Genomic DNA, 17,637 nt, shown 5'->3' on the forward strand with positions numbered 1-17,637 from the left:
TGGAAAAAATTATATTAAGTGAAGTAAGCCAGGCCCAAAGAAACATAGGCCCCATGGTTTCCCTTATTTGCAATATCTAGTATATGTATGAGTCAAGCGGAAAAGGTCAGATAATGTGATGTTAGGAAAATGAACCCTTAGATATGTATTTTAATGTTTTTTCTTTCATGCATGTGTTTCTAACGCATTTATAAGATTATTTCTTTGTTGCTTTGTATGTCCCTCCCCCACAGTATAACCCCTGCTTTCACTATATTTGATGTCAGTATAACTTGTGGAGGAGATGGGGAAAAACAAGTCATTTAAGGATACAGGTGGACCTGTTGCAACAATGAGAAGTACAAGTTGTCATGTCCATAATGAGCTTTACAATGTCAGTGCAGGGTGGGGGGGGGGGGGGGGGGGAAGGATTGGGACTGGGGGGGGAAGGGATGTGAAGGGTAAACAAAGGAGGAGGCTGCCATGCTTGGTAAGAAATGTACACATTATCCTGCCCATGTAATTGTAACCCCTCTGAACAGTATGTTCACAAATAAAATAAAATAAATTTTAAAAAAAGTCTAGCTTTCTGCAAAACATACAGTATAATTGATTAAAAACATTCTGTTCAAAACCCATTTTCATTCTTTCCATATATCAGTAATTTAATATGTAAAACATGGTATAATAAGACTTATACATAAGATCTATCCATACATGACTGTATGCAAATTTACACTCAGACACACACACAAGCTGCACAAGGAATGCATACTAGATTGTTAAAAGTCCTTTGCATTAACAGAGACACTAGATGGCAGCATCTGATAATGCTCTGAAAAAGTCCTAGGGTAACTTTTTTTCTCTACAGGATTTGTTGTTGTTGTTGTTCAGCCATTTTCTCCACAGGTAAAATCTTGAACAGGGAATTGTATGTTGTTTTAAATAATCACATCACATGTACATAAGTCAGTTATTCATTGATTTAGCTATTTTGAGGACATATTAAACAGATAATAGTAAAATATCAATGTACATATATGCATATATACCTATATATGTATAGGTAATACTATAGAGGTCCATGCATATATTCATGTATATACATATATCACACATACATACACACATACGCATTATGGAAAGTATTATGTCTATTCATGCATGTGCATGTATTCACAATGCAAATTTCTAAACATGTCTATACTGCTTATAGCCCTTTACAAGTGTTTCTAGAGTCATTTCATCATTTGTGGCTCCAAAGAAAAGAAGGATGATTGCATTTGTTTCTTATTTTTCTTTATGGAAATTTAATTTTTTCTAGTTTTCAGATGGATATTTTTAGTCCTTTCCTACCTCTATAGAATTGTTATTTTCTTTTTGTTTATTTTTTATTGTGAAAATACTGTACAGAGGGGTTACAATTACATGGACAAGATAATGAGTACATTTCTTATCCAGCATTGTAGCCTCCTCCTATTTTCTTGTGGGCTAAAAGAATGTCTTGCTCATCATGCATGAAGGGTTAGTTCAGTGAATTTATGAATAAATGAATGTGTGAATTAGTGAGTAAGGCAATAATTTTTATAGCCAGTCATTTTGAGTCAGACCATGAATTCTGAATATGTATGGTAGAGAATATATACAAGTTGTTTATTTAGACTATAGATCTTTAATATCTTTAAGTAATAAATAAAAATAAAGTTGGCCTTTCCTCTAATATCAATTCTTTCCTAATGCCTGATTTTAAAGAGAGAAAAGGAGGCCAGAAAGACATAAATTATGGGACAAGTGATTTTCTGTCTTCAGCCCACATATGAAGCCCACAGTGAAAGTATATGTACCAGCATCTCCTGGTTAAAGTTGAAAGTGAACATCACACAGGCATTTATGGGCAGTGGAGGCAAAGAAGAGGCTGGTGATTGTTGATAGAGTTCCTAAAGATTGAAAAATAATTTCTTGTGAGCTTGCTACAATTTGGACGTACTTATTTTTTTCTTTCAGATTCATGATGTGAATGCATTATTTCAATCACATTTCTAAAATAAGGTCTCCTCCCCTCCCACTCAGAGAAATGGTAGTTACACAGTGAGACTGTAAATTCTGTTCACTTAACAAAAATCTATTCATCTCAACTCTCTGTGGAGTACCGTGCCAGGTTCTGTGGGAGATACAAAGAGGTATTCAAAACAGTTCCTGTTCCAATCATTTCAAAGGAAACATCTAAGCAAATTGCAACAGTACACAGTCTTAATGTTCCATAATTGATCAGTGCTTGAAACCCATATAGGACAATTTGTCAGAAAATATTGAATCATCCTGCTAAGGGTGAAAAAAACAAAGCACCTCTTCCTGGTACATTTAACATACAGAAGAATCAAATATTATAAGCTTCCACACCCTCCCTTATATAAAGTAATTGAAATTCTTAGGAGAAATAGTTCCCTTTAGGCTATGAAATGACCTACGATTACATAACCAATCTCACAGGCAGGCTGCTAGTATTCTAACTTCCATATACTTGGTTAAGCAGGAGAAACTGGACATTGTCAGTGAATGTGGGTTTTAGTTCATAATAATCGTTCGTATGGTTAGGCCACAGGAGGGCTCCTAGGCACCAAATATCTGGTCCAAGAACGTTTATTTTAGTCTGACCCAGGAGAATATATAGGATTTCTTTTTTCCTTTCACATCAAATGCAGAAACCAGATGCACGTGCACCTGGAAATATCTTCCCTCTTTCTGGTGAACAGAAGCTAAGGAGGGATCTGTCACTCAAACAGAGGAAACAGATGGAGAGAGAAAGCATCCATGTACAGACAGCCCTGAAGAACAATGCAGCCAACATATTGAAAAGACACCCTCGTCTCAATGTGCCTTCACATTGCAGTTACCATTTTGTGAAAAAGTGTCATTTCTTAACTGAACATTGAGTTGAATTTTTATCCTAAGAGAATAATGATAGCTCTTTGTGCATTGTACAAAATGAATTGTGTAGCTTGAACATTCTTTTTTTTCCTTTAAGGTAAATAGAGTAACTTTATTTGAAAGTGAGAGGCAAATAGTGAAAGAAACTTAACTGGACCCTCAAAGAGAAGCTGGAGACATGTCAAACACAAGGTAGAAATTACCTTGTACGCTTTAGAAACTTACTGAAATACTAAGTTCTTCCATAGGCAATGTAAGGAAATGTCATTTGGTTCATTGTCAAAGTGCTGTTATGCTGGGAAGTTTAGGGTAGGATTAAGCTATATCTGGCAGAGGTAATTCAGCAAAATTTGCAAGCATCCATATTCACATAAATTTCAGTGCCCTGTCAATAAACTTCAATCTTTCCTCAAGGCCAACACATGGTAAACTACACATAGACCTCAATTCTGAATCAACCCAGTGAAACACACGTTCAGTTTTTCAGTTGAACTGCTGTATTTCAGGGCTCCGTGTGTGTGTGTGTGTGTGTGTGTGTGTGTGTGTGTGTGTGTGTGTGTGTGCCTGGTGTGCCTGCTGGGTTTTTGTGCTCAAGACTATCTTTCTGTCTCTTGAACTATAGCTCTGCTTTAGCTTTTGGGGTAGCTAATTAGAGATAAGAGTCTCACAGACTTTCTTATCCAGGTTGACTTTGAACTGTGACCTTCAGATCTCAGCCTCCTGATTAGGATTCAAGGTTAAGCCAACAGCACCTGGCTGCATTTCAGTTTTAAATTTTTGCTTTATCTAAATAAATCAGAGCTCAATTTTTATTTTTTATCATTTGTGCTCTTTGGTTTGGTTTTCTGAGAGGCAAACTCACAAGAATAAAACAATAACTTCTCAAGTTGGCCCACCTCACATAAATTGCTTAAGGTCATCAGTGGAGGTCAGGAGTTTTAGGCAATTATCCTATAAATTTGTTCCCACAATTTTCATTTTATTATTATCTTTTAATTTGGCAATACTAGAGTTTTTAAATGCAATTTTATTTTCATTATTAAGTTATGAAGAAGGATTACAATTTCATAAAACATGTAATGAACATATTTCTTTGATGGGACAATGTTACCACTTTGAGTTTTTTTGTTTTTTTTGTTTCCTTTCTTTATATATATAGTAAAGATGCTGTACAAAGGGGTTACTTACATGAGCAAGGTAATGAGTCCAACGTGCATTGTTATACTCTCCTTTATTTTTCCCCTACCATCATTTTTATTTTTCCCCTACCAACTTTTCCTCCCCACCTCCCCAACTCTTTCCTTCTCCCTGCCCCCCAAGTTGTAAAGTTAAATCCTTATGCTGGCTAGGCAGGCATTCAGCTGATTGAGCCAAGGCCTGAGCCCTTTTACTTTAGTTTCAGATTGGGTCTCATGCATTCACTTTCCCTTCAAGTGTAATCCCCTGCCTTCACCTCCTGCCATACCTGTGATCATAGATTTGTTCAATACATCTGTATTTTTTTAAATTGAGATGAAGCCTTGCTAATTTTGCAAACACCAGCCTAGCACCATGATTTTTCCAATTTCTATTTGCAATAGAGCTGTGATTTCAGGAATGTGGCACCCCAACCAGTTCCTTCCTACTTTTTTAGTCTCTAATTTTTAACTTCCATTTTGGCCTTTTTCTGAGTAATTGACATGGTGTCTATTAGCTGAAGAATATTTATAAATGGATATGAAATCTCTGTTGCTCAGTTACCTTAAAAGGATGTTTAGTTCATCATCAATTCTTAATATCTAAATTAATCTAAAATTTTTCCTCTGGAATTGGATAGGTCTTGTGTGAGATAACATTGTCCCATATTAAGAAAGTAAAACCATGGTAACAGTACAAGCAATGAAATAATTAAGAAATAAAATAATTAAAAGGGAACCCAAAACCAGGGAAGGAAATCAAATTTATTCTCATTGAAGAATCACTGGCACATCCTGAATGGTGGTAACATCAGATTTATTCATGTTCAAAAGCAGTAGAATGAAAGTGGAATGGAAATGGTGAGCCAAGATCGGAAAGAAGTGAAGTCATTTTCTTCTTAGAAGAACTGAGAAACACTTCGTTGCTAGGCAACTAATTCTAGAACTTAAATGAGAGACCACAGAAGGAGAGGATTTAGATCACTCTCAGTAATGTAAAATCTGAAATATAACCTTGTCCTTGATGAGTATCAAAAGTGATCAGTAAATGGGGCTATTCCTAGAAAGATTGTGGAACCTCACAAATCATTTCTTGGTAAGTCATTCAACAGTTTAACAGGAAGAAGAGGTATATTTATACATAGTTGAACACACACACACACACATATATACACACTCATGGCACGCAATAGGATCCTTTGCCATATATTCAGAATATTAAGAAGATTATGCTCTTTTAATTTTCCTATAATACTTTTGTTAAGACAGAATCTCTAAATCATGTTTGTAATTGTGTTTCTATTTATAATATGATAACCATTAAAAATATGCTAAAAATGTGAGTAGGGAGATAGATGATCACAGCACATCAATTAGTGACTACCGTGTTATATTCTCCTTTCTCAAGAGGTTTGGTCTCAGGTGTCATTGTATAAAATCAAGTAAGAAAGAAAGGAAGTTAGAAAAGAAAAAAAACAGTAAGGAAGGAAGGGAAGAAGAAACATTCATTATAATTAAATAATTCTTCTACTCCACAAACAAATTTCCCACTATGTAAAAATTCCAAAATAAAACCATCCAGAGAAGCAAGTGGAACAATTCAGTAGATCAGCATAGTATTTACAAGTTGGAGTGTTTTGAAGGGCTCCCTTAGGGAACTTGCTTAGAATTCCAGAAAGTGATTGTCCTTTCACATTCTTGATTACTCTACCCAAGCAATGAAAATATTATTCCATTTCCACATTGATGTTGAAGTCAGTCCCTGCCACTAGTAGGCAAAAACAGGAATGCATTAAGAGAAATATCTCATTAGTCATTAATCAGCCTCTAATAGGAAATAATCTTAGTTTCACAATTAAACTACTATTATTGTAATTTCCTTAAAATAATTCAGAAAAAACCAGGTTGGTGTTTAGCTTAGGTTCTGATTGATTAATGAGGAAATTTAGACAATCATTGTTATTGAACAATGTGGACAATAAAGCACAGACAGTGAAAGAAAATATAACAGTGTTTGAAAGATAAATCAATAGTGGAAGTCTTCCTTATTCTAATTTCACATCTTTCTCTTGCTATAGAGTCCCCATATTAGATTGAGGTAATTTTTTTAGCTGTGTTAGCAGTGTGGTTGAAGAGCAATGAAAGCAGGCAGAAATATTGCTATGGATTGGGATACAGCCCCTCATCAACAGTGGAACTGATGGAGGATAATGGGATTCATATGGAAATGGTACAATGGTGGGAATATGAAAACAGGGAAAATATAGAAAAAGTTACTCAAGGCCTTCATAAAGTTGACAAGTATCAACTTGATGAGTAAATTTCAACTCTGAACAGAGTTTGTGGTCAATAATTTAATGATATTCATATACCCTCTGTCCTATTCATACATTTCATGGAAAACTATGGTTGAATATAAATTGTAAAGATCTACATGTGTTGTATGGGTGGTGGTATGGCTGAGTAACACAGAGGAAGGATGTAGGTAAGATTCTGGAAGAGAAAAAGCTAAATAAATCAACCTCATTTTTGTGTGTTCTAAAGATAAACTTAGGTCTCCATGTAACCATGAAAAATTATTGGGATTGGGAGAGAGTAATGTTTTTTTTTTGTTGGACTACCAGTGTTGTACTCAAAGGAAATATCGATAAGCTACAAGGATTATGGTTTTGCTTTTTGGAGAACAGAAAGCTTCCTTCTTCAATGCTACATATGGGGGTGAAGCAGGAAACTGTATTGTGTGAAATAGGAAATAAGAGTGCAAATTTACGCTCCAAAGGATAATATGATTTACAACTGTTCCATTCCCTTACATGTTCCCAATAAGGCAGTATAATATCTGTATATTAAATAATTTTCTGGCATTTCATTCAAGAACAAAGGTCACAAAGTTGCCAAAAAAATCTAAAATATTAGAAGTTTCTCATTATCTAATTTGTAATTATTGAAATATTTGTTTTGTATTTGATATAGCACAACACACATGTATATATACATAGACATACATATGTAAGTATATTTTGTGGGGTATATTTTCATTTGCAAAGTAAATAACTTTAAATGTCAATCTCAAATGATAATTGATAAATTCTAAATGTGCTAGGCATATAAAAAGTGCTATGAATTAGAAAAACAGTATTAATATTAGTTTACCAATGGGATACATTGACTTCTATTGGTTCCAGAAGGTACTTTACTTTTTTGTCACCATTCTTGCACGATCAGCTTTTATATTCCAAGTCTCTTTGGAGTGCTGTCCATTTTCGTTGTCTAGAATCTTTGTTTTCTTAGGGTAGAACCAGAAGTAAGCATTTTTGAGAATTATCCACACAATAACAATTCCAATTTCCATTCCAATTTCCCAATAGATATTAATTTTACTGAATCCTGCCATCCTTTAGAGAAAACGGAAACATTCTCAAAGCACCTCTGATGCTTTATATATTCCATGTGGACAGGTGAGATGATGTCAGCACAAGTAATGATAGGTTCAAGGAAAGACTATATTAAAGATAATTTTTAAAAAGCATATGGATAGCTTTCCTATAACGCTCTCATTCAACGTGATGAAGTGATGTATACAAAGATGGTATTATTGGTATTTTTCCCAGTTGTTAGATGTATATAAACCAAGATCCCACATCAAACAAAATAGTTATTTTTCCATTAAGACGTGTTTGCTTGAAATATTTATTATGGAAATATTTACATAAATATTTGAAAATATATTGAGGGCAAAGTGTAATAAATACATCTAATTTATCTGTGGCCTTTTGCCCTCTTTGAATAACACTTAAAGAGCCAGTTCATTACACTAGGTTGAGGCATGCCTTCAGCCAAATCCCAATTCATTTTAAGTGATGCTTTGTTCTTTCTTCTCCATCCTGACTTGCTACCATAAAACTTCTGTCTCTACCTTTCTTTTGTTTTCTTCTTGCATTTAGCTGCTTCTCTTACTGATTGACTCCGGTGGAAGACCAACCACTGAATATCACTGCTACTTACAAGCAACTCAAGGTGAGGATCTGGACAAGTAGTGACACTTCTACCCCCTCTTCCACAACCATCTTCATGCTCATAATGGCTGCATGTGAGGCCCTGGAGAAGGTGAAGTTCACTCTCCTTCTGTTTTATCTATGGGTGTTTTTGTTCCTGTCTACATGGACCCAGATTGGACATGCTCAATTTTATAGCCCTCCAGAAGTGGTGATTCCTTTAAGGGTCACTGACACGGGTGGAGACATAAAGACTGCAGAATGGATCACTTATGAAATGAACTTTGCCGGCAAGAAACACACTGTGCGCATAAAGAATAGCAAGTACGTTGTCTCCAGAGACTTCTCTGTGTTCACCTACAGTAACAAAGGTGAACTGCTTCAGGATCATCCTTTTGTTCAGAGTGACTGCTACTACCGTGGTTATGTAGATCAAGACCCAAAATCCCTGGTAACTCTGAGCACTTGTTTGGGAGGCTTTCATGGAATGCTGAGCATCAATAACATTGTTTATGAAATCAAGCCCAAAAATCTTTCAACCACATTTGAACATCTGCTATACACCATGAATGTCAAAGAGACACAATCCCAACCCACAAAGTGTGGACTCACAGAAAAAAAAGCACCACCATACAGAAAGTTTCAAAGGAAGAATAATACCACTTTAATGCAAAGTTCTTACTTGGGATGGTGGATCCACAGGTGGTTTCTTGAACTGGCAATTGTGGTCGATCATGAACGGTTTGTTTTTTGTGGAAGTAATGTCTCAACAGTAGAGATGGAGGTAGTCTTGGGTGTCGGTGTAGTAGATGAACTTTACAATGTTATGGATGTCGACATGGTTCTTGTTGCAATTGAGGTCTGGAATACCAAAAACCCCATTGGAAATAATAGCCCATATAGCATGATGGTGGAATTTTGCTTGTGGAAGGAAATCAGCTTCAATTCTCGTGTAGCTCACGATGCTGCACATATTATTGTAAAACAACCTTTTTGTGACAAACGTTCTACCTATTCTTATTTTGCTGGAGTGTGCAGTTACCAAGATAACTGTGGATTAGAATGTGTGGTGGAGGATGGATTTGTATGGTTAAGTGTACGTTTGTCACATGAGCTTGGTCATACTTTAGGGATATTTGATGATGAAGAAAGCTGTACATGTGAGCAAGAACTGTGCATCATGAATGAACATATATTGCCAGCAGATTCATTCAGCAACTGCAGTTATGGTCATTTTTTTCAAACCGTAGCCACAAAGAAATGCTTGTACAATTCACCAAACCCAGAGCACACCGTCACAATAAAACTGTGTGGAAATGGCGTGGTTGAAGATGATGAAGAATGTGATTGTGGCTCTCTAAAAACATGTGTAACCGATCCCTGTTGCTTTGAAAATTGCACTCTGAAAGCAGGGGCTAAGTGTGCTTTTGGACTTTGTTGTAGCAACTGCCGGTTTCTGCCACTAGGCCAAGTGTGCAGAGCACAGAATGGGGTGTGTGACCTACCGGAGTGGTGCAATGGATCTTCGAATATGTGTCCAGAAGATGTGTATGTGGAGGATGGACTCTCGTGCCTGGACAAAGGAATCTGTTATAAGAAAAGGTGCAGCGACCGTGAGAGTCACTGTAAGCACCTCTTTGGTGAGAGTGCCAAAAGTGCAAATCACTCTTGCTACTTGGCAGTAAACACTCAAGGTAACCGTTTTGGTCACTGTGGTTTCGAAGACACTAAATATAAAAGCTGTGACCCTGCAGATGTTTTGTGTGGTCGAATCCAGTGTGAAAGTGTAACAGAAACTCCTCTTTTGGGAGATCATAACACTGCGTATGCCTTTCCTATCGGTAATACCACTTGCTGGGGTACTGACTACCATTTTGGAATGACCATCCCTGATATTGGTGAAGTAAAAGATGGGACAGAGTGTGGCTTGGGACTTATGTGCATGAACAAGAAATGCGTCCCTTTCCCAGTGTGGGAAGAAGCTTGCTTGGTGGATACTTGCAATAGAAGAGGGGTCTGTAATAACAAACATCACTGCCATTGCGACCCTGGCTGGGCGCCACCCAACTGCCTAGAACACGGCCATGGAGGTAGCATTGATAGCGGCCCACCACCAAGAAGATGGTACTGGTACGTTTTCCAGGTTTTATTGATCTGGATTTGCGTTTTGCTTTTGTGTACCCTTTGTGCACTTTGCCTTTTGGCCCTACTACGTAGAAGATCTGAGAAAGAGGAAGAGGAAAGAAAAGAGGAACCAGTATCATCCGTTTCCGCAGTATCTGCGGCATCCGCAGCATCCGCGGCGTCCGCAGCATCTGCAGCATCCGTAGCATCCGCAGGTGCCTCAAAGGCAAAAACTCCCCTTAAGACAGAGTCAAAGGTTAAAGCCTCGCCCTCGCGTGAGACACAGAAAGGTGGAAGCGTATCCAGGGGGCAGAGCAGAACGTCAGTACAACGAAAGTGAAAAATAAATTTAAAAAAAGACCCAAATGTTCAGATCTCAATAAAAAAAACAATCACAATGACTTTTAACTTTCAGGCAATAAATTCAATACAAAGAAATTCCCCGTGTGTTCATTTTCAGTGTTATAGAAGTAGGAGAGTCATGGTGCATGCTAGGAAGTAGGGGTGGAAAAATCTCAAGGAGCTATTCTATTTGAAGAAGCTAACGCCTCGGGCATTTGTTGGAGCTTTTGCATTGCATTTTACCTGGTAAATCCTATATGTAATATAGGATTTTATTTAGCTATAAATAATATATAGCTACAGTTTTACCCCTGGTGGCTAAACTGTACTTTAGCATTGTTAGCTTAACCTCAATGTGCAGTACATTTTGGGTGTTGATTCTGTAATTTAGAATGTATTTTTTGTTTCATAGTTTTCTTCCCTTCTAATATGCTTACCATAGCTATTCTACTATTGCCCAAATATGCACTCATTATTGTTTTAAACCAAGAGCTGACTAAACATGTAAACAAATACCGTAAAAGTTAATACATTTTTATACTTTCAATTATTTCTTTTTCTATTTAAATGTGGTTTGTCTCTCAACAGTTCTAAAACCACCTGGACTGATTTCTTGTTTGTGTTTTTCACGTATTGGCTGCAATTCTCATATGCCATTTTCATTGGAACTTCATATACAAATTTCCTTCTGGATTTTGTCTTATTTTTCCATTAAAAAATAATGCTCCTATATGGTGTGTGTGTGTGTGTGTGTGTGTGTGTGTGTGTGTGTGTGTGTGTGTGCATACTTCATTACCACTATTCTTTGTTTTCTGAGTTACATCACTTGTAGGTTAATTACCTTAATTAATGAATTCCTACTTCTCTTGTTCCTAGTTTCTACATGTTCTGTCATATTTAGCACTTAGATACAAATTGGACACATAAATTTAATGATAGAAGAAAATAAAGTTAAAGATAAGTCTAAAAACATAGGCCTTATCAGTTGGGGACTGTGTGAATGAGCAGGATTTACTAATCAAAACTAAATAAACCTTAGACCCAAGAAAGTTGTCTATGAAATTAGGCCTTGCAAGTTGAAGTATGTGTGAATGAGCAACGTTTATGATTCAAAAGCATTCAGAAGAGTGATTGATAAAACATTTAATATAGAAATCAAAATGCTTGGAAAGGATACTATATATCAAGTATATTTTCATGCATATTTCCTACAAGAAGCTAGGTTCCTATTTTCTAAATTGCTCTCAATTTCTAATCATTTTATCCATATATTTTTCTATTTTACTATCACATCAGAGATTTCTATGATAAACTATTATACATTTACATCAACTAGCTTCCAAAATTAAAAATAAAGTACAATTTAAAAATGAAGTGTGTAAAAGGATGATATAACTTCACAGACTATGAAGAGCCCACTGAAGATCGTGAGAAAGAATCAACGAAGACAGTATCTGAAATTCATGAGTTAAATTCTGAAATGCTGAATTGCTTGCCTCATGTTTGTTAATCTGATTAAAAACACCATAGTGTGTAAATTGTGGTTGTGATGGTAAAGGTTCTGTAGTAACAATGCTGTATAGCTGGGAAAAAACAATAAAGTTGCCAGAAGCAGGTAGTAGGAAATCTATATGATAAAACAGAAATCAATAAATATCTTTACCCAGACTTTACTTATGTTTTCACAATAAATGGCAGAGTGGCTTAACATGGTACACTCATTAATGTTTTATTGAAGAACAAAACCAGAAATCACATGTGTTAGTAACTGCATTCTCATTTTAACATTTGTATTATTAAAGTTTTTGATTTTTGTACTTCAATATGCATACCCATGTATGTACTTGCATGTTTAACTATTTTCATTAATGTGAAAATGTGTTTGAATGTTACTTTCAGAAAAATAAGACATTTTACAATTATTGGGATGTGAATACTTTGCCTTAGAACAACAATTCTAGTTTTGCAAAACTTTCTATCATATCCCTTGGGTTCTTTAACTACTTTTTTCTTTCTGAAGACACTTGATATATTTCCCTTGTTATATTCTCCAGTTGCTAGCTATTTCTTTCCAAGTTTGATGCATGTCCTTTCCATTAAATCTATTCAGACATTCTGAAGCAGTTATATTCCTATAAAGCATAATTGGATATAATCATCTTTGAATGCCATCTGTCAACACAAAAGAAGACCAATGATAATTCCAGTTGTTAGTTTTTAGTTTAACTGAAATTAGACATCCAATACAATATATACCAATATACCAATATATTTGAAATATATACATATATTTTTACTTTTGCACTATTACTTTTATTAGAGTAAAAGTAGTGATTTGTACATGGAATGAAATATTAAAGATCATAAGAAGAAATAAATGATAAGGTTCATGTATATATTTTGTGAACAATGTGACGAAATTTATATTTGAAATAGGCTTATTGGTAGTTTAACAAGACAACATGTATAAATCAGGATTCCCCTGTCAGGGAATTATTATCTGTTTCTTTTTTGCATTAAGGCACTTCTTTTGTTTTTTCATATTTTCTGTGGAAATTTTTGTACTGACACATATATTTAGACCTGTTTATGATATGCCCTTAATCTATGTTCACTACTTATCTACCTGTAATCAACTGCCATAGTTTTGCATATGAAAGTTGTGACTAAACCAAAGAGCAAACTCAGCTCACTATATTGAATGATTCCCTGAGCAAACTCTAATCTATTTTAACTTATAACTCTGTTCATTTACCTCAACCCTGGCCTTCTCTTACCAGAAGCTTCATCTTGCCTTTTCTTCTTTGAATTCTTTGAGGCACTGCTATTACTTCAGGTGGAATAGATCCACCTGAAGACAGACTACCAAATATAAGTGCTTCCTACAATCTGTTCAAGGAGAAGACACAAGCAGTGACTTCTAATCCCTTTCCTTCCTCTGCTCTCACTCTTTGCTTCCCAATAGCCACAGTCCAAACCTTAGAGCACTTGAGAGAATTACTGTGCTGTATCTCTAGATGGGAATGTCTGTTAATTTTCTGGCTGGACCCAAATTGGGTACCCAGAATCCTGAAATTTCTTAGAAGTGGTAATGCATTTGAGCATCACTGGTAGAAGCAGAATGAGGGACTCCAGGCCGGATCTCTCATAGAATATACTTTGGGAGCAAGAGTCACATTGTTCACAAAGGCCAAGAAGAGTATGGTGTTTCAAGATCTCTCTATGTTCACTTACACTGATCAGGATGATCTTCTGTAAGAACTATTCTTTTTGTCCAGTGACTGTTTCTACTAGGGAAAATGAAAGGGTGACCCCAAGTCCCTAGTAACTCTTCATAATTGTCCAGGAGACTTTCATAGAATGATGCACATGAGTGCCACTGCTCATGAAATCAACCCTGAAAAGCTTTATTTATCACGTCTGAATATTTGGTATACAAGATGGACAACAAGGAGACACAATCGCAACTCATGAGATGTGAATTAACAGAAGAAATAGCAATGGAAATTCCAAGAGAATGTTATTTTTCTGAGAAACATAAGCTAGTGACTCCAGCAAAGTCACCTTGCATTGGCGATTGTGGTAGATCATAGACAGTCCATTTTTTGTGTTAGCTATGTCGCCATCATGGAAATGGATGTAGTAACAGATGTCAATTTTGAAGTTGACCATTATAATTCAATTGAAATTTATGTGTTTCTCATAGCAGTTGAAATCTGGATTCAATAAAAAATGTTTATCAGATATACCATTGTTAATATGGTAAAAAAATTCTGAATGGAAAAAAATCCATTCATGAGTGTCTCATGATGCTGCATACATTATTGTAAAACAAAAATTTCTGTAGTAAATTCTTACCATGTCATTTGTTACAGTTATATTGACATTCCAATCCACTCATATCATGGGTAGGAGTACATGATGGATGATGTATTATTGTGATTTAGAGCAAGCTCATACTTCAAGGAAGAAAAATGATAATAGTAATAATAAACTATACATGGAAAGAATTATGCATGAAAAAGCAAACTGTAGAGGCATTAAGAAACTATAGTTAGGGTATATTTTGAGATCAGTTTCATGAGGGCCTTTGTACAATTCATCAAATCAAGAACATAACATCACAAAGAAATAGCACAAGAATACTATGATTATTGATGATAATTCACCCTTAAAGTTGTGTACAAAGGACCATGTTGTTAGGAAAATTGCACCCTGAAACCAGGGGCTAAATGTGTTTGTGGGATTGGTCATAAACTCTTCCAGTTTTTGCCATCACGTAAAATGTACAGCAAATGAGATGGTGTGTGTGTGTGTGCACAGAGAAGCATAATAAAATTCCAAATAGGTGCCCAGCAAACACGTGTATGGAAGATGAGCTCTCGTCTTGGAAAAGGATTTTTCTATGGAAAGAAATAGAACCACTATGATGTGAAATATAGGAAATTATTGACAAAAGAACTCTGAGTGCAAATGAAGAGTTTTTACTTGGCAATAAACACCCAGTTGGACTTACACTATGGAAGGTACTAGATAGAAAAGATGTAAACCTGAAGATGTTCTGTGGAGTAGAGTTCAATGTGAAAATGGGATAAAAATTCCTATTTTTGAGAGAATATACGACCAGACATTCAGCTCCCATAAATCATGTCACTTACTGGCATCCTGACGATCATTTTGGGATGACCATCCTTGATATGGTGAAGAATGGTACAGAATGTGGTCTAGGACTTATGTGCTTCACATGGGTAGGCATCTTCTATGCCTAGCATGGAACAGAAGGGGAGTCTGGAATAATAAACGTCACTACCATTGCAACTATGACTGGACCCCTCCCAGCTCCTCAAAAGAAGACAATGGAGATGACATAAATAGTGGTCTACTATCTGACTCATTATATAGGAAGGTTTATCTCTTACTATTGGTTTGGATTATCGCTTTTATTTTGTCTTCCGGTTTGTTAATTGGGCTTTTGATTTAGCAGATAATCCCACATGAGATAAAAGGGGAAATTATTTTAACTTCATATAAGTAAAGGGAGAAAACTTCACCATCATCCTCATTTCTTTTTCCTTTTTAAGGATAATTGTGTGGCTATATGTTTTAAGTTTTCTAAGGATCTTTGTCTCTTAATGTTTTAGAAAATTGGCTCTATAACCTTCTTGTTTGTATCTGTTGGAGTTCTCTATTATTTAGACCCTTTATGTTTTGGTTCAGCATTTCTTACCTACCTCCTTACCTAGTCTTCCATATTTTCTTTTCCTCTAACTACAATATATGTATGTATGTGAATCTCTCTCTCTCTCTCTCTGTGTGTGTGTGTGTGTGTGTGGTATGTCACATTATATACTTTTATTTTCTGAGCTTCCTGGTCGGAGGTTCTACATTGTCATTAACTTTGCTCTTCGTTGTTTGTTGTTGTTATTGTTGTTTCTGGTACTCAGTGCTCCTTTTGCCCTTCTCCTACAGTATGTTCATTACACAGTTACTCAACAGAAATTATTCTACAGTTTTTGATGCTTTTTTTTAAGTTAAAAACATGCATTCACTGGCGCCAGTGGCTCAGGCCTATAATCCTAGCTACTCTGGAGGCTGAGATCTAAGGATCACCATTCAAAGCCAGCCCAGGCAGGAAAGTCCATGTGACTATTATTTCCAATAAACCACTAGAAAACCAGAGTACCCTTGTGGCTCAAGCAGTAGAGTGCTATCCTTGAGCTGAAGAGCTCAGGGACAGCACCCAGGACCAGAGTTCAAACCCCACAATCGACAAAAAACAAAACAAAACAAAACCAAGCATTAATGCATTAATTATGTCAATCTATATAAATAGTATAATATGTATAAGATATGACTTTAAAATCATTTTCCTCTACTACTTTATCTCTAAATTTTTTCATATACTACTTACTAAGCACAATCTGAGTGGCTTGAAAATCATAAATATTGTAAAATGATTGGGGTGTCTTTTAGGAAAATTCTTGTGTTGTGAAGCAAGCCTCATTCACCTTCCAAATACACCCATATCTTGTGTAAGATACATTACTTTTCATTCAAAGACGATATTTCTATTCAAAAATAAAATAATAATCAGAAAAAATGATGAATCCAGTAATCATGTGAGAAATGTGTCAATAAAGGAAAGAAAATGCTATTTATAGACCCAAAAACCAGGTGAAGTTTGTGTTTTGATCACTAATGGGAAAGGTAAGGAGACGTAATTAGAGCCTTCATTAATGTTACTTTGTTATTGAAGAGAATTTTCTCTATATATTGAAGAAGTGAGTTGATAAAATCTTTCTCACTATAATGTTATATACCTACATATATTCTATTATATATCCATAATAGAACAATACAACTCTATATAAACAAATAGATGCCAAAATTTAATGTACTATAAGTAAACAACTACAGCCCTGTGCCAGTGGCTCACGCCTATAATCCTAGCTACGTGGGAGGCTGAGATCTGGGGATCACGGTTCAAAGCCAACCCAGGCAGAAAAGTCTGTGAGACTCTTATCTCCAATTAAGCACCAGAAAACCAGAAGTGGTGCTGGGGCTCACCTGGTAGAGTGCTCACCTTGAGGTGAAGTGCTCAGGGACAGCTCTCAGGGTCAGAGTTCAAGCCCCATAACTGACAAAAAATAAATAACTAAATACATAAACATCTGCCAATTGTCAATGCTCACTTAGCAGACAGCACAGAATACTCCATGTGTATTTGTAGTGGATTACATGAGTAAGATATCATGACTATTGTCAATCAGTAAATATGCAAAAATGTGCATTTACTGGTGACAACTTGTTTAGTGTACCAATAATGTCTGGAAATATTAAAGAACAAAATGAAACAGAAAAAGAAGGGAAAAGGTATGGGGAATTATGTCTGTAATACCAGCACTAAGGATGCAGATAAAGGAAGATCACAAATTTGAAGCCAATCTCTTTTTCATTGCAAGTTTCAGACCACGCTGAGTTACACCAAGAGACCTGGAAGAAAGAAAGAAAGAAAGAAAGAAAGAAAGAAAGAAAGAAAGAAAGAAAGAAAGAAAGAAAGAAAGAAAGAAAGAAAGAAAGGAAGGAAGGAAGGA

General features: G+C 35.8%; 1 protein-coding gene across 1 annotated transcript; it reads left to right on the top strand.

The window, feature by feature from the left end:
- The first annotated feature begins 8,162 nt into the window (after positions 1-8,162).
- Positions 8,163-10,541, top strand: LOC105991188 (disintegrin and metalloproteinase domain-containing protein 20-like). Its single transcript, XM_013023776.1, has one exon. It carries the CDS (start codon positions 8,163-8,165, stop codon positions 10,539-10,541), a length of 2,379 nt encoding a protein of 792 aa, XP_012879230.1.
- Positions 10,542-17,637: the final 7,096 nt, after the last annotated feature.

The sequence above is a fragment of the Dipodomys ordii genome, unplaced genomic scaffold (assembly GCF_000151885.1).
Source record: "Dipodomys ordii isolate 6190 unplaced genomic scaffold, Dord_2.0 Scaffold4, whole genome shotgun sequence".
NCBI classification, from domain to species: domain Eukaryota; kingdom Metazoa; phylum Chordata; class Mammalia; order Rodentia; family Heteromyidae; genus Dipodomys; species Dipodomys ordii.